Source organism: Vipera berus, assembly GCF_964194415.1.
Source record: "Vipera berus genome assembly, chromosome: 12".
In the NCBI taxonomy this organism is placed as follows: domain Eukaryota; kingdom Metazoa; phylum Chordata; class Lepidosauria; order Squamata; family Viperidae; genus Vipera; species Vipera berus.
The window spans coordinates 2,380,254-2,398,938 of NC_138215.1; the positions used below are offsets into that span (position 1 = coordinate 2,380,254).

Sequence of the window (18,685 nt, forward strand, 5' to 3'; positions counted from 1 at the left end):
GTGGGGTTGTGCTTGGGACACTTTAACCTATCGATCTGAGTGGGAAATCCTCAGATCCTGTGTATTATGTCTACTGTCAACTTCTCCCAATAAAAGATCCTTTTGGAAAAAACTGCTTCCACGAGTTCTGCTTTCTTGGGATGAGGGTTTGAAGTGGGCCCTTACTTTAGACAGGATCTGCAGTAACAGTCATCCCAGAAGGAAGACCCTTACTGGGGGACTTTGCAAAACCATGTCTGACAATGGGGAAGGGAAGGAAGAATCCACCGCAAAGTGGGAGACCCCCTGCCGGTTGCAACCTTGCAAATTATCCAGTTCCGAAACTTCCTTCTCTGCATAGACTATAGGGCTATGAACGGCATAAGTCAAAGCAATCTATACCACCTCCCTCTTATGAAAGACATGCTGTCTCACCTTTTACCAAGGTAGACCTGAGGGAAGCTTACTACAGAATCAGAATCAAGGAGGGAGATGAATGGAAAACTGCTTTTAACTGTCCCCTAGGATGCTACCAGTTCAGGGTTCTACCTTTTGGACTACAAGGGGCTCTGGCAGTTTTCATGCAGTTAATAAATGATGTGCTAAGGGAGCACCTGTACAAGGGGGTGCTGGTTTACCAAGATGACATCCTCATATTCACAGAGACCATGGAGGAGCACATGAAATTGGTTAGAGCAGTCCTATATAAGCTGCAGGCAGCTCACCTCTATGCCAAACTATCAAAATGCAAATTTCATAAGGAGGAAATAGGCTACCTGGGGTACTGCATCTCCCCTGACGGCATAGAGATGGATCCCAAGAAGGTCCAAGCAGTATTGGAATGGGCACAACCCTGCATGCAAAAGCAACTACAAAGCTTCCTGCGGTTTGCCAACTTCTACCGCCAGTTTATTCACTCATTTGCCCAAATAGCTTTGCTGATCACGAACCTACTAAAAACTAAAGGGGAGGGCAAGCCAAAGCCCAGCCAGCCACTGAAATGGACAGTGGAATGTCAAGCCACATTTGAGACACTAAAAAGATTATTCTTAGCTGAACCCGTCCTAAGGAACCCCAATACAGACAAACCTTTTGTAATTCAAGCAGACGCCAGTGATGTAGCGGTAGGGGCTGTCTTACTACAAGAAAATGACCAAGGGGTGCTACAACCTTGTGCATATACTTCCAGAAAACTCACCAAAACGGAGCAAAGGTGGGCAGTCTGGGAGAAGAAGCCGTACGTGGTGAGGTGGGCTCTCCTCACCTGGCGGCATTTCTTGGAGGGGAAAAAAATCCCTTTCCAAGTGTGGACTGACCATAAGAACCTGGAAGCACTAAAAGCTCCAAGGAAACTCACCCCTAAATAAGCCTGGTGGTCGCAACACTTCCACCAGTTTAATTTCACTATAAAACATCTCCAGGGAAAAACAATTTCCTAGCAGACACTTTATCTTGAATGCCACAATACAATAGCACCTGGCCCAGTGTAACATAGCCACTCATGCCTGAAACACAGCTGGCAGCGCGCGTAACTACCTGAGCACCAGCCAAGCTACAGAAACCGCTAGCTAGTCAAGTGGGAATTGAATTCAGAAAAGCTTTAGAGACTGACGAATGGTTCCTAAACCAAAAAAACCTATGCACCATCACAGACGGACTACCCTGGGTGGAGGAGAAGTTGTACATACCAAAAAGCCAGAGGCTTGCATTCATGCAACTTTGCCACGACTCAAAATCGGCAGGTCACTTCGGCTTTGTGAAAATGTTGCATTTAGTCAAAAGACAATTTGGGTGGCCATCCATTAAGAAGGACATTGAAAGCTATGTAGCCAGCTGCCTGACTTGTGCAGCAGCAGAAAGATTGCAAGGGAAATCACCGGAACTGCTGCAGCCGGTGGCAACCCCCTCAGCTCCTTGGAAAGAAATTTCCAAGGACTTCATAGTAGAAGTACCAGAGAGTACTGGAAATACAGTCATCTGGGTCACAACAGACCTTTTCTCCAACAAGTACATTTCATACACTGCACAAAAATGCCTACAGCAAAACCCCTAGCAAAACTATTTGTCCAGCACATCTATCAATTGCATGGAGCACCCCAACGCATCATATCGGATAGAGGGGTGCAATTTACCTTGGAGTTCTGGAAAGAGTTTTTGTCCCTTTTGGGGACCACTCAGGGACTGTCATCTAGTCATCATCAAATGAATGGTGGGATGGAATGTTTGAACTCAATACTTGAACAATATCTAAGATGCTTTTTTAATTACCAGTAGACAAACTGGATGGACCTACTTCCATTTGCTGAGGTTGCTTACAACAACGCAGTTCACTCCAGCACAGGCTACATCCCATTTCAAGTAGCTACTGGGTTTTGGTGAAGATAATTGCTGGCGAATATTAATAAACTCACTAAAGTACAGTTACGTGTGTGTGTGTGAGAGTGAGTGGGACAGCACAGGCTGATGGGTCATATAAGCATATATTTCTCAACTGAAATAGTGGGTATGTATATCAATGTTAGGGAAATAGGACATGCTGTTGTCCACTCCAAGCTATATTGAATTCCTGACTTTCCTCCTGCTCAGTCCTCTGGACTGACCCCATCATTCAATTGAGGTGAATCAGCTTCTTTGTTGGCAGACTAGAATGAGTGTCTCCTATCCAGGAGCTGAATGGAACAGCTGCCAGATGTGCTTAGGGGTGCAGCTTGAGAGATGCCCAAGCTGGCTCGGTGGTCTCTTTGCTGGATTCTAGAGGAGCACTTTAGATGAAAGATGTGCCACCCTTCACCTACAAGTATCATAACTATCTTACAATGCATTGCTGTGGGACCCTGCTTGGACTGATCACCAGGTGACTGGAGATGGAGTAGCAGTGAGCTGTCACTGGGAAAGGGGCAGATCCGGTTCATTCCTATGTTTTTGTGTCTTGCTCTTATTTTTGTAGGTGGATCTTCTTGAGCCAGTTTGGGGAGAAAACTGAGAAAAGGATTCCAGAATGGTTTTCTTTAAATAACAGGAGACTCTAGAGCCCCTCACCCAGATGCATAATGTGACAGAAGGAGAACATTATTAAATAATTGGATCTAGTGGTTTTTATCTATATTCCCCAGGGATCAGAAGCCCATTTGTGCTATTTAACTATCCAGTGAATCCCAATAAGCTGCATCACATAAATTGGGAAACCTAAGCAGGGTTGTGACGGATCCCAACTAGTGGCTTATAAAATCTTTTTAAATGAAGTTTGAATAAATCAGATGGTATATAGAATTTAAGACTCAGAAATTTTGGAATATTTAATAATTAAGCAAAATTAGAAATTTTGAATTTCACTCTGAAAAAAGAAAAATACTCTTAACATTCTAAAATAAGTTGTGCTTATTTTAGACAAAAAAAGAGCCAAGTTCAATAAATTAGGAAAGAACAAGCTTCAATGCCAATTTGGAAAGATAATGAAGAAAGAGGATGACCTAATATGTTGGCTATATTTTAGAGCATGAAAATGACTTTTTCCCTTCTCTCTTGGAATATCTCTGAATTCTTTCTTTTCATACTTTCCACTATCATCATTACACTTGGAAGCCTTTCCCCCAAATGGGTAACGTTTGGCTGTTTCCCTTGAACTTCAAAATGAAGAAAGCAGCTCTGCTGAAAAACTTTAAATAGACCCAAGGTGGGGGGGAGGGAGGGAGAGAGAGAGAAAGTGTGTGTGTGTGTGTGTGTGTGTGTGTGTGTGTGTGTGTGAGAGAGAGAGAGAGAGAGAGAGAGAGAGAGAGAGAGAGAGAGAGAGAGAGAGAGAGAGAGAGAGAGAGATGCATTCAAAATTCTAAGCAAATTCATTTTTAAATACTTGGTGACATGCCAAAGCTATGATTACCTCATTCTTTTCTACGCAGACCAAGATTTTGACACTGTCACTGAACATTTAGAGTGCTTTTTCCTTCCCAGTACTTCTTACTAGAATTCTGGAATATCTGCAGTTGGCAATTCAGGATTCATCTAGTTTCCACCTTAACATAAAGTTGTGGTTTTAATTGTCAAACCAGTTTAAATCTGTGTGCCATCTTCTTAACTCTCTTCAGTTCTAATTCTGCAAATTTGTCTGTCCATCACTGCTTCTATCTGACAAGACACTGACATGTTTTTCCAAGTTGCCCTATTTTGTGCCATCATTTGTTTATCTGTCCTATCCACAGTTGAAGTTTAAAACAATCTAGACAATGTGTGACCCAGTGGGTCATTCTTTCAGAGATATTTCTTTTTTATATATATAGAAAGTCTTATTTTTATTTAAAACCCTTTCAATGAATTATCAAATAATTAAACACAAAGAAGTTGGATGACAGTAAACATATCCATGCTTTCCACAATGACAGAGCTTCTAATGTTGTAGAAAAATTCTTAAAATTCAGGGAGATATTCAGAGATGTATCTCTCTTGAAAGGAGCCCATGTTGAACTGTATAGAACAGTTGGACTTCAGCAGATAACCACAGGAATTGTTATATGAAAGTTTGTATTTTGTCATAAAATGCTTTTAATAATTTTTATGTCATAAAATGTTTTATAAAATGTTCTGTATTTCGGTTCCAAGGCTCCAGATTTTGGACACATTCTGTAAATTAGTCCATTTGAGGTTTCTTGGTTGAAAATGTTTTGCCCTATGACATACTGTTTTGCTCCGTTAAAAACATGAGATTTTTAGTAATATATAGATTTTGCTGATTGCCACTGATATTTGTACTAACTACTATAATAATGTACTTTATATAAGTTGCAATTTTTTAAAAAAATATTAAAATTGCATGTCTGTGTGTTTTATTGCTGTGATTTCTGGCCCATAGGTTGTAATAAAGTTTGATATTTTTTTTAGTTCTCTTTTTTCCAGTACATCTGCTTTTTGCCAGTTTCAGATTTAGCAGAGTTGGCTGAATCTGGACACAATAGACAACACTGGATTCTTTGATAGCATGACATATATCGGTCAGCTTGTTTGTTTAGTGATTCATATTTTTACCATATAAGTCATGTTGGCCTTATATTAGCTTATTTTAGCTACTAATTCTTGAATTGGTAAGATTAGACATCTTTTTTAAAAAAGAAACAGACTTAACAGTTGGCTCAGACACTGGATATCCCTTTCCTAAAGACTGCAATAGCACACTGATTGAGTATCCTAGAGAGAAATTTCATGCCAAGGCAACTCTTGGCTCCAGACCTAGTTCATACATTCAGCTGCCAGGGCACTAGAAAAATAGTATGAAATGTTAATTACATTTGCACGAGACATTTTCACCCGCAAATTCTGACTGAGTGCTTGGCATTCAAACCAGGAAGACAAGACACCATACTATAGATTTAGGCATATTATTCTTGAATATGTTAGGCTAGAGCAGCCATGGTGGTCTTGTGGTGAAGATACTCATCTCCCTGTCAGAAGGTTAAGAATTCAATCCTAGATAGTGGCAGATGTCTCTCTTTCTCAGGGAGCAAAGAGAAAATATCTGCTGCAAACTCTGTGTAGGAGTCAGGAAGGGTATCCGTACAGTAAATGCTCAGTTCCACCCAGTCACCCTGACCCCACCCTGAACCAAGGGATTATTAGGGTTGTAAAAAGAAAAAAATTGTGAATATATTGCAATCTGGATTTTTAATGGAAGGTTCATAGATTTTTTTAAAAATTAAAGTTCTGTAATCATTTATATTTCCAACATTTTCTAGAATATGAATGGCTTGTACGCATCTTCGCCCTCTTTAAATCATAATGTGACTGGATGGTGAATCTGCTTTTCTTTACATAAAAAATTACCCTGCTTTTATTTTTTTGACATGTAAATTTCCCTGATGGAAAAGAACATGTTGTCAAACACCCACGTCTACGCCGAGGAACGTGAGCAAGAACGACGACGTAGTACGGTTGACTGCAAGAGAACCTTTACTAACAGGATATCCAAGCAAGTGCAAAGTCAGCGTTGGAAGCTACCCGCCCCCAACGCGCCTTTATCTTGTGCCTGTAACTAGGCAGCAGCCCCACCCATGGGCCCCACCCCTTCCCCACGCAGACCAGCATCCGCCTGGCCTGCGTAAATACTCCACCCCCCTACACCGGCAGCCCACGCCCAGCCCCTCCCACTAGCACCGAAACCTCCAGCATACAGGAAAGCGTAAGTCCTGCTCCCCCCTAAAGTCCCGTGCATGTTGTCCCCCACCACCGCAACACCCCGTGTCGCACCCATGGCCCCCTGGCAGCCCCCACGGTCCGACTGCAGCTGTACAGTGGCTCGCTTCGCTACCGGCTGGCATCCAGCTCCCGAGACCGTGAGACAGCGCCCATAGTCGTTCGTGCGGCTCGCCGTCTCCAGCCGCCTCCCAGCTGGCTGTGCCGAGGCGGGCTGTCTGACGCCGCTCGTGAACGCCGCCGGCCGCCTCTCAGCTGTTAGCGTAGTCGCGGACCCTCCGGAGGCTGTTCTCGATCGCCTCCCAGCTGGACGAGCCGCGCGACCACCGGCAACCGGCTCCAGCCGCCTCCCAGCCACCCGTGCCGAGGCGAGGACTCCCCGGCCAATTTCAACCGTCTTCGGCCGCCTCTCAGCTGGTTGTGCGGCTGCGTGTCCAGCGTTCGCCCACCGATCAGCTGGTGTGAGCGGGTGCCGCTGGGCCTTCGGGGCCGCACAGGTGCTGCCGGTCGTGCTCCCCCATATCCCTCCGTGGTCCCCTCTGCAATGTCGAGCCCGTGGGGCTCGACACATGTTCTTTTTCAAAATGTCACCACTACTATTTGTATTCAAGTGTCAGTAACATAATTTCTTTTTCAAACACTTTGTGTGTTCGTATTTTTTCTGGATGCTGACAGACTTAGATTAATGCTGGTGTTCTACTTCTTCCAAGGGCTCTGGGAATGTATTGTGCAAATCTAAAAATGTTACATATTGCCCCTCACTGGAGGATTTTTTTTCCCTTGGGAAAACCTGAACTGAGCAAGCCTCTATCCTTTTCCTTTATAAATAAAACAATACACAAGCAATTTGGAAAAAGAATATCTTTTAGCATCGATATTGATAAGATCGCAAAATTAATCATTCAATAAACTACTACTGTTGTTACTTAGCATTGATATTTCTGGTATCCACATAACAATGACAACAAAAGATTTTGTTGCAGCTCAGTAAAAAAAGCATAAAACCCCCTACACTTTTGCCCTAAACTGTAGGTGACATCACAGAAAAAGCCAGCCTTCATCAGACTGATACTCTCAGATGTGCCTTCAGCTCTCATTATTTTCCAACCCGACAGCCATATTCAACATATCTGGAGAGCAGCAAAATTTGAAAAGAAGCTAAATATTCAATCTCAGGCCAAGACAGTGTAGTTTACCATTTCTTCCCATTGACTTCATGCTGTTGAACTGTGTAGCCGAAGTATGCTTCTCTGGAGCCTGGAATAATTCTTGGCTTCTTTGTATCGATGTTGAAGGTATGACAGTATCCTGAGACAAATAAATATTAACAGAAATTAGTTCTGCAAGAAAAGAACCAAAATTCTAAATTCAGCAAATGGATAGAATTACACCTAAGAGAACAGAATAGTAATTTGGATTTGTGATGTTAAATTGGTCAATTGCTTAGTTTTCAAATTAATTTTTACTGGAGTCTATCTCAAATTCTGCAAGGATGGAAACGTTCAATGGTAGCTCTCACAAGAAAAATCTGCTCAAGAGAACTCTTCTGCATGAGAAAGTGTTTCTACATATAATATTCTACACTTCCACAGAATTTTAAAAATATGTATAATTCTTAATGGTCCTGGGAGCAGTTAATCCCTGTTAATATTTGAACTGTACTTTGTTTCACTTAGCAGCAGTTTTACAGGGCGGATGATACCACAGAGAAGGTACAACTAATGAGTCAAGACAACACTAATGAAAGGTACCCAATGTATGCTCTGATTTTAGATTTGGTGGGCCAAGAGAGATGATGAGAGACCATCAGTCCCATAAATAGCCTGAGCCTATACCACATGAGGCTTTATAGATGTTAATTCCCACCTGAATCACATTCAGATACTGACTAACAGCTGGTGCAATTCACAAAGAAGTGGTTTTATACAAGTATAATGAAAAATGTCAAAAACTATCTGTGCTGTTCTAATTCTGGATTAGCTGGAGTTTCTGGAATATCTTCAAGGACAGCTCCATGTAGAGAGTACTGAAGTAAACAAAAGAATGTAGCATGAATGAAAAAGGCCGCGCCAGTCCAGGAACAGGCACAGTTGGTGTTGTTATTCAGGAGAGTCTGGTTAGCTGAAACAGGGCCATTGGTCAGCTTCTGCAGATTATGTACAGCTCTCAAAATTCTGTGTTATAGAATAAATGAGGAAGCTGCCCATTTCTGATCCAATCCATTTTTCAATTTTTGTTTTCATTTTTACCATTATCTATGTTGCATTCTCTTTCTGCATTAATGAGACACGGGACACTTACAAGAGAGAAACTGTTAAAAGGAGAGTTCCACAGAAGGAATTTAAAGTAGGGGATAAAGTTTACCTTCCTACAAAAGTTATGCAGTCAAGGCAACCCTGCAAAAAACTTGGTCCTAAATATGTGGGGCCATTCCCCATTACTACAGTCAAAAATACACTGACAATTGAATTGAAATTGCCTGTCAGAGTCCCTTTCAATGCTTTCTTTTTGGGGCTCTGCCATTCTAGTGGGAGGGGGGACACTTTGCTCTGCTGGGAGGGGGGCTTGTGGATATATTTTGTAGTGTATGCTCTTAAAGCATACACGGAATGTCAGCACAGCAGGGGGCTGGACAGCTCCAGGCTATAACCGCTTTTGGCGGGAAAGCCTGAATAGAGCTAGTCGTTGACAGCCCCAGGGCATGGTCAGCTCTGGCGGGAAGCCAGGGTTTAAATCCATTGGCTACCTGCACTGGCGGGAAGCCCAGGTTTGAATCTATTGGCTGCGATTCACCTGGGCAGGTATAAAGAGACGCCAGGTAACCCCTTTGCCTCAGCTTCATTCCTGATCAAATAAAGAAGTACTACCCAGCTCAAGTGTCCATCTCTCTGTGCGACCACGCGACATTGCACTGGCGACGAAGGTGGGATCCTGCACCGGACAACGCTAGCCGCAGACGGAATCCAATTGGCAGCCCCGGACCAAGACGCAGGACGACCGAGACGGCGGAATGGCACAACTGGGTCAGTATCCCCTTTTCAATAGCAACCACCCAGAGGAGTGGGAAGCCTTCGTGGGAAACGTACCAGCTGGCGGTCGGTCTCTGCGCACCCGACAACATCCACACCGTCGGGTACAACGGCGAACAGCTGGCGAAGCTGACCGAGCACTTCAAGCCCGAGACGTCCGAGATCGCCTGGCAGTATCGCTTCGAGAAACGGGACCAGCGGCCGGGTTAGTCTGCCAAGCAATACATGGCCACCCTGAGGCAGGCAGCTTGCCTCTGTAACTTTGAAAATTTAGAAATCCGGCTGTGAGATCGGATCGTCTGTGGGTTGAGGGACAGGAAGCTGTGCCAGAAAATCTTCGCAAAGCAGAAGTTGACCCTGAGGGATGTCCAAGAGGAATTCCTAGCCTGGGACGCGGCCAAGGAGTCCGACCTGAGAGAGGGCGGATCCATCCACCAGTTGAGCGGTTGCAGCGACATGGACGGGGTAGAGTCGGAAGTGGACGCCATCCACCGACAACAGTGACCCGTCACCTCCAACCGAGACAACGTGAGGGAGCCAAGACCAGCCGCGGCGGACCCAAGGTGCCAGGAGTGCAGGTGTGGAGCGAACGGTCCCCGGTCTACCCAACTCCACGGCTACAGCGCGAATTGGCCCCGGTCTACCCAGCATTGCGGTTGCGGCCCCCGGTCTACCCAGCACAGCGGCTGCGGACAACCCCGGTCTACCCAGTGCTCCAGCTGCGGTACAAGCAGCTCCCGGTCTACCCGTTGCGCCAGCTGCGGAGGACAGCATCCCTGGTCTACCTGCCGTTTCAAGTCGGCCAAGTGTCGGGCATGTGGGAAAACCGGGCACATCGCGGCGGTTTGCAGGAGCAAGCAGCGGGATAGCCTGGACGAAGTGGAGGCGGAGTTCCAGTTCGCTACAGGTACCGGGGAGCGGTTGCCGGGACTAACGGTCAGCCACACGGCAGGACGGCTGGACGTTTGTCTAACGGGGGCCCCTGTGGCACTAACCCCAAAAATAAAATTGAGGGTGAAGCTGCAAGGGGTCCCCTGCATGATGGAGCTGGACTCAGGTTCAGCCGAGTCCATCATCTCTGCCAGAATGTTTAAGGAGATTTGCAAGCGGAGCAGCCAACGGGTTCCCTTGAGACTGACCCTCTCTGACTTTCAAAATTCACCCATTAACGTCCGGGGGGAGGCGTTGGTGAGGGTTCAGTACAAAGGGTTCGAGGGCAAATTAAGTGTACTGGTCGTCAAAGGGCAGTGGACCAGCCTCGTGGGGTTAGGGTGGTTCAAGGCGCTGGGCATCGGAATCATGGGGATTCACCAGACGCAGAGCTGCCTCTCCCTTGAAGCTGTCTGCAAGGATTTTGCGGACGTGTTCAATGGGCAGCTGGGAAGGTACACAGTTCCCCCAATCTCATTTAAATTAAACCCCCAGGTGCAACCCATAAGGATGAAGGCCAGGAGAGTTCCGTTTGCACTAAAACATAAGATAGAGCGGGAATTGGATAAGCTGGTAGACCAGGGGGTGCTAACGCCAGTCGATGGAGCGGCATGGGAAACCCCCATCGTAACACCGCTCAAGGCAAATGGTGAAATTAGAATTTGCGCCGACTATAAGGGGACAATCAACCGGGCTCTGAGCACTCATTCATACCCAGTTCCTGCGATAAGCAGCATTCTTGCGTCCCTGCAAGGCCGGTCAGTGTTCGCTAAACTGGATCTGGCCCAAGCTTACCAGCAGCTACCGGTTGACCCGGAGGCGGCAGAAGTGCAAACGATCGTATAACACACAAGGGGGCGTTCCGGGTAGACCGGCTGCAGTTCGGGGTTAGCGTCGCTCCTGGAATTTTTCAGGAGGTGATGGAAAGAACCCTCAAGGGAATACCTGGGGTTTGCCCCTATTTTGACGACGTCCTAATTGCGGGTAGCTCGGAGGACGTCTTGGCAGACCGATTGAAAGCTGTGCTACAGAGGGCTACAGGTCTGAAACTAAAAAGGGAAAAATGGAAGATTGGGGTGAAGGAGACAGAGTTCCTGGGGTTCAGAATCGATGCTCGGGGCATCCACCCAGCTGCATCCAAGGTCAGGGCAATCAAGGAAGCCCCAATTCCCAAAAACAAGTCTGAGTTGCAGGCATTCCTGGGCCTCCTCAACTTTTATCATGCATTCCTGCCACACAAGGCAACCATTGCAGAACCGTTACACAGGCTGCTGGACAAGCAGGCACACTGGGACTGGTCGCACACACACACAAACGCGTTCAACTCACTGAAGGACTTGTTAGCAGGCAATGCTACAGTCACACATTTCAGAGGACAAGCCAATCTGCATTGCGTGTGATGCATCCCCTTATGGGATTGGGGTAGTCCTCAGCCATTAAGAGGAGGATGGAACCCAGGCCCCCATCGCATACTACTCCTGGACCCTGTCACCTGCAGAGAGAAATTATGTGCAGATAGACAAGGAGGCACTGGCAGTGGTTGCAGGAGTAAAGAAATTTCATGACTACCTTTATGGTAGGGAATTTCTAATATATACTGACCATAAGCCATTGTTAGGGTTATTTACAACAGAGAAGCAGACACCACAGATCCTGTCACCCCGGATGTTACGCTGGTCCATATTCCTGTCTGCATATTCATGCAGGCTGGTACACAGGCCGGGCAAAGAGATGGGGCACGCAGATGGCCTCAGCAGACTCCCACTAAGGGATGCGGAGCCGGACCCAGCACCGGCTGCCCAAATACTGGCAATACAGGAACTGCCAGAATGCCCCCTCAACGCAAGGGACATAGCCACAGAGACCCCCAAGGACAAGGTTCTGAGCAGGGTACAATCATGGGTGAGCAGTGGGTGGCAGGACAAATCACCAGGGCAAGAGTTCATTGCATACTTCTCCAGAAGGCATGAACTATCCACACACAAGGGATGTCTCTTGTGGGGGAGTAGAGTCATCATCCCCACAAGGCTTAGAGAAAGAGTTCTCCAGTCGTTACACGAGGGCCACCCAGGGATAGTAAGAATGAAGGCCCTGGCAAGGAGCTACCTGTGGTGGCCAGGGTTGGACAAGGAGATAGAAGAATTAGTAGCAGGGTGTTACACATGCCAGAGGTCACGGCCAGAACAGCCACATGCACCAGTTCACAAGTGGGAGGAGACACACACCCCATGGTCCAGGGTACACATAGACTATGCGGGGCCATTCCAAGGACACACATTTCTGGTTGCAGTAGACAGCCATTCTAAATGGCTGGAGGTGGTGCCTGTGGGCAACATGACCTCAGCAGGAACCATTCAAGCATTGACGAGAATGTTTGCTACACATGGTCTGCCTGATGTGATCGTGTCAGATAATGGAACACAATTTACCTCCTCGGATTTCCAGGTGTTCCTGAGGACCTTGGGGATTAGGCACACCACCTCGGCTCCTTTCCACCCTGCCAGTAATGGGTTGGCAGAACGATTCGTGCGGACAACAAAGGATGCCCTCAAGTGCATAGTACAGGGAAATTGGAAGCAAAGACTGGCCACCTTCCTCCTACACCAACATGCAACACCCTGCACTGCCACAGGCAAAAGCCCAGCGGAACTCAGATGGGGCAGACGCCTCATAACAATACTGGACAGGCTTCACCCAGATAGGGTAGCAGCAGACGCCGGGACCCCCAACATCAAAACAAGTTTCCACACGGGGGACCCCGTCTGGGCCAGGGGAGATACTAGAGCAAACAGGACCCCTTTCCTACAAAGTAAGGGTGGAGGGGGACTCCTTTGGAAGAGGCACCTGGACCAGCTGAGGAAAAGGGCCCCTGAAAGGGTTGTTGAGGACACACTGGGGGCTGAGGAGGAAGAGCCAACACAAACACAAACACAAACACCCAGGAGGGCTACCAGAGGGGCACAGTGGCAACCCCACCCCAGGCAGGAGACTGACAGAGAAACCAGGCAGTCACCAGAACCCAGCAGAACACAAAACCCGGGCACCGCAACACACACACACACCACAATCCACCACAACAATCACAACAAGGAAGAGAGTCTAGACACAGCACCACACCACCAGGAGAACCAGTCCCAAGAAGATCAAGCAGGCTGCACAAGGCTCCAAGCTAGCTCGCGGACTATGTGCGCTCTTAGGAGGGTGGAGAAGCAACCAAGGGATAACAATTGTAAATTTTGTGTATAGTGTAAATAAGTGTATATAGTTATGGGAGACGGAATGACAGAGGGTAATTCCTCACTATGGGGGAAGGGGTGTAGTGTATGCTCTTAAAGCGTACACGGAATGTCAGCACAGCAGGGGGCTGGACAGCTCCAGGCTATAACCGCTTTTGGCGGGAAAGCCTGAATAGAGCTAGTCGTTGACAGCCCCAGGGCATGGTCAGCTCTGGCGGGAAGCCAGGGTTTAAATCCATTGGCCACCTGCACTGGCGGGAAGCCCAGGTTTGAATCTATTGGCTGCGATTCACCTGGGCAGGTATAAAGAGACGCCAGGTAACCCCTTTGCCTCAGCTTCATTCCTGATCAAATAAAGAAGTACTACCCAGCTCAAGTGTCCATCTCTCTGTGCGACCACGCGACATTGCATATTTCCTCTACTTTGTTCTTTCTAAACTTTGATGTATCTCTTTGGGTATGAAAAGAGGAAAGGAATGTGCCAGGGGCCATCTGCCTTATCCCCACTCCGTTGTAAGATCTGATGAAGTGCCTGGCAACCGTCCCTTATCAGCTCCGGTTCCCATAACAACTGCACACTTATGGATTGGCTGGATGCTGAGGTAGGATTTTGTGAATAAAAGGTTTAATGTAGCAATTGGTGTGGGAAGTCTTTAGTTCTTGCTTTGCTCTCCTGCTATCACTAACTCTCAATAAAAGTTCCTGTTTTAAACCATGCCAGTTTCAAAAGTTCTATTTTCTTGGGAGAATTAGCTGAGGCAGGTCCTTACATTGCCTAAGAGTTTTAAACACATTCATCTAGTTTTCCATTGAAGTTTTTTGAAACCTGTCACTGACTCACCCTTGTGTCCTGCCATAAAGCGCCCCCCCCCAATCCTAATAGAAGGAGAACTACATTTTGCAAAGAAATTCTTGATTCTCGCCACTATAAGGGAAAGTTGCAATACTGAATTTTATGGAAGGACTTCCTCCCCTCTGACAATGAGTTGAGGCGTCCCATGTGTGCTCCCCCTGACTCACCCACCAATTCCATGCTAAGTACCCTAACAAACCCAAATGACTGATCTGTATATGATGTGCTACTATTACTGTATTTTGTTTTGAAGGAATAGACTTGTTTCCGGAGAGGTAACATGTCATGGCTGCATCTTTTCTATCCAAGCTTCATGAGCTGACTGCCTGATATTAGCAATGAGGGTGGGGGGGGAGAGAGAGAGGAATTGGAATGTAAGGAGGAAGAAGCGGGGATGGAAGCCCAGCTGAGCCTTGTGAGAAGCTTCAGCCAGCCAAGGTCAACCATCAGCAGGCAGAGCTAGGGACAGAGAACTTGTTTCCTAAACAATATACAAGCACCTAATTGGACATTTACAAATAATGGATTTCTTGTTTTTCTTTCTCAGTGGTATTGTGCTGGTCTGGTCTTTTGTGATCGCATTTTTCAGAGTTTCCCTCACTTCTTGGGTTGTTTTCCCCTTTAAGATTTTCATCCATGGGATCTTTCCTAGGTTCTCTCTGAGTTTGTTAAAGTCGGCTCTTTTGAAGTTTAGGACATTGGTTGGATTGTTTTCTATTGCTACTGTTTGCCCTATATTAAATTCTAGTATGACATGGTCGCTTTCACCCAAGGCTCCAGCAATTTCATTTCCCTCTATCACTTCTTCTCTATTTCTAAGGATTAAGTCCAGTATAGCTTTGCATGTAGTTCCCTCCTCCACCTTTTGGGTGACAAAGTTGTCGGCTAGGTTGATTAGGAATCTAACTTGTCATGATGAAATGGAAAACTGTTTTCTTGGGAAGGGATTCTTTTTTCCTTTCCTGAACTTTTTTCTTTTTTAAAATTTGTATTATCTTTTACTGTTGTAACTAAATATTTTACTAATATTATTAGCAAAAAGATAATAATAACAAAGGTGGAGCCATAACAACAACTGACAGGGAAGCTAATTCTTCATAAGCAAGAAAAACAAAGAGATAAACTCGGAGTATGAAAATGGAAACAAGTGAGATATAAGCTATTGTGCTCTGCAGGAATTCAGAAAGAGTTCTGAGACCTTTGCAGAAGAAATAGGCTCTGAGCCTTCAGACGAACAAAAATAGATAAGAAGAAAACTAAAGAAAATGCAGAACTCTGGACCCCTCATAGGTAGAGGAGGTACAGCAGCATCATGCAAGAAGACAAAGAAAAAAGTTGAAGTAGTTGGCAACCTGACTATGAGGACAAAAACAAATATGCACCAATTGGGCCCATAGGTTCATATGGGTGCTGTCTCCCAGAAGCTTGGATTATAGATGATACAGTACAGTACAAAATGTCAAGTCCACTGGTCATTATCTCTTCCTTATAATTCATTGAGGAAAAATAATATTGCCAAGATTAACCATATGAGCTTTGAAGATGTAGGAAAGAACTGCTAACACCTGGGAATTCAGGAGGTGTTCTCATTCAAATTCAGAAAAGGAAGATGAGAAAGAACATTGTAGTTGAACAACTGGTTTCCAAACTAGTGTTTCATTTCTGGATCTAGTGTCTGAGTTATCTAGATGCTGGTACAAGATAGAACAGAGAACAGAATAATAGGGTTGGAAGGGACCTTGGAGGTCTTCTAGTCCAACCCATGACAAGAGTTCCCATATTATTCCAGACAAAATGGTTGTCCAATCTCTTCTTAAAAACCTCCAATGATGGACCACCAACAATTTCTGGAGAAAGTCATTCCACTGATTAATTGTTCTCATTGTTAGGAAATTTCTCCTTAGTTCTAAGCTACATTACTCTTTAATGGTCTTCCACTCATTACTTCCTGCCCTCAGATGCTTTGAAGAATAGATTGATAGTAGTTTGCTTCCCAAAAGTATTGCTAAAACCATTTAATCTTGATCAGGAATGCTTTAAGTTGAATCATGTGTGAGTTAGAGATGAAAGCCCTGAAGTAAAGACCTTAGGTAAAGATTTATATAATATAGAACAAATGAGAGTTTTGTTGTAAAGTGCCCTTTAAAACCATTAAATGAAAAATAATAATAAAAATCACTATGCACTACCACTATGTTCAGGCTATAAAGATAAATAAGATGAACTAGTTAGTTCTTTTCTTAGGAAAAGAAATTATGATTTAAAAATTAAAATGATGATGGGCATGCCTGAAATATAGCAATTTAAGGAAATGATTTATGCAAATGGATAGAAATGATAAAAAGTGCTAAATATAAAAGAGATGTTGTCCTTTACATTATAAGTATCTAAGTATACCTATCTATTATACCTCTGTTGAAATCCAAGTAAATTAATTTGGCAATACAATTGAGTAGCATTAGTGAGGGAACAAATACTGTAAACATACTGTCTATCATCATTGTCCAGCCAAGAAAGAAATTATTATGTTTTCCAGAAACAAATAGATAATTTTCATAAAGGCATGAAGTAACAGAGATGGGAAATTTTAATGAACTTGACATCTGTTAGAAGAAAATTTCTTCCAAGCAGGATCTTTCCAACAAATTCCTGCCTTTCTGACAACTGGACAAAGGTATAAGAGAAATACCATTTATTTAATTAGACATTAATCAAGGTTTAGCTAATGAAATATAAATAGTAGGGCCACTGGAGGAAAGTAATTGTTTAATGCTTTTTAATTTTAAGGAAACTAACAAGCGCATACCTTTCTCTTCAATATAGAAGATTTTAATAAATTCAGATCAAAGAGAAATAAGATTTCATAGCTGGAGAAGATAAGGGGAAATGGTACCCAAAGTACTGTAGCTAAAAATCCTTTAAAGGGAAGTTCTAAAGACACAACTGTGAACTATTCCAAGGAGGAAAATAATACATTGTAGAGAAATTAAGAAAGATGATGATGGTTTGTGTAAAAAAATTTCTATTATTTTTGAGAAATCCTATAAAACATGTGAAATTCTAGATGGAAGAAAGCAAATACCTTGGAAAACAGAAGAGGGGAAGATAATAAAGGGAACCTATAAACCAGTTTATCTCATATAACACCTGGAAAAATTCAAGAGTAAGTCACAGAGTGACCAGTCATTAAGCAGCTTGAAAACAATGTGATGATTACCCAGAACAACTTGGATTTTTCAAAAATAATTTATCAGATTAACTTTATTTTATTTTGAATTGGTAATTTCTTTCCTGCTATAAAAATTATATATTTTGATTTTATTAAATTTTCAGATGACACAAAATTGGGTGAAATAGCTAAACTCCTAGGAAACAAAATATGAGAATCAGGGCAACTGTGGCAAGTTCAGAATGGCTCTAAATGGCATGCTTGACCAGGTGACTGAAGCCCCATCTGTGCTGGACCAGATTGTAGCTAGTTTAGGAATTAAGAACTGTGTTAGAGCATTTAGCATTTAAAGGGTTAACGCTGACTCTTAAGAGATGGCTTCTGGAAAATGTAGTCTAGTTGTTAGTTAGACCTATATCTTACCTAGACAGTGGGAGGAGCTTCAAAGTTTATTACAAGATGTCCTGGCTATGCACCAGGGTTGTAAAGCATCATGCACACATCGATTAGCAGCTGTAACCACGCATAGCTGAGATGGGGAATTATCCATTTTTACCTACTTAAATGGACAGATATGATTATGACCAGATGAATCTACTGCAAAGTAAGTCTCTGCTTAGAATTCCTGGACAATAAATATTTGTTTTAAAATCATTTTCATTGAGTTATACTATATGAAATTGGGACTACAAAGCATTTTAGTTCACAGTTTCAGAACATCATCCTTTATTCATCTGTGCAATGCATGGAACACATTATAAAGAGGGAGAGCTTGGATACAATAGAATGTAATAGTATAAATAAAAATCAAACCCATGGGTACAGAATAGGGGAGACCTGTGTGACAATAGCCTTTGTGAAAATATTTGGGGTAACAATTGGTTGCATGTGGAATATAACACTATGATATAACTCTAGAAAATTCAAATTTTGACTGTACCAATATAGTTTTTAAATAACAGGAAGTAATCATTCCATCACAATGGCCAAAGTGGAGGAAAGGGTTGAAATTTGGAAATGTTTTTCTTTTCTTTAGCTGGCTGGTTTTCCAGCTGGTTTACAGGTGGAGTCCAGAGGTTTATGGCTGCAGTACAGAAAATCCTGAAGACTTACGAAGGAGGCTGAAGGAGTTGGGCATGATGGTTTTGAGAAGGGAAAAAACAGAAGGAATATATCCCTCTTCATGTACCTGAAAAGATACTAGCTTAGAAAAAAAGTCGAATTTGTGGTCTCACATTAAAGAATGCAAGATATGCCACAATAGTTTTAAGTTACAGGGAAAAAGCAGTTAACAGACTGCTAATTGATTAAA

The 18,685-nt window shown here is 44.0% G+C and overlaps 1 protein-coding gene across 1 annotated transcript in view; it reads right to left on the reverse strand.

The window, feature by feature from the left end:
• The window catches only part of ITGA11 (integrin subunit alpha 11), a gene marked incomplete at its 5' end in the record, with an annotated part of 163,107 nt that overhangs the window by 114,506 nt on the left and 29,916 nt on the right, over positions 1-18,685 (reverse strand). Inside the window, one exon of the mRNA XM_081337310.1 lies at positions 7,353-7,464. Within this exon, the coding sequence (XP_081193436.1) occupies positions 7,353-7,464 (112 nt within the window). The remainder of the gene's footprint in view (positions 1-7,352; positions 7,465-18,685) is intronic.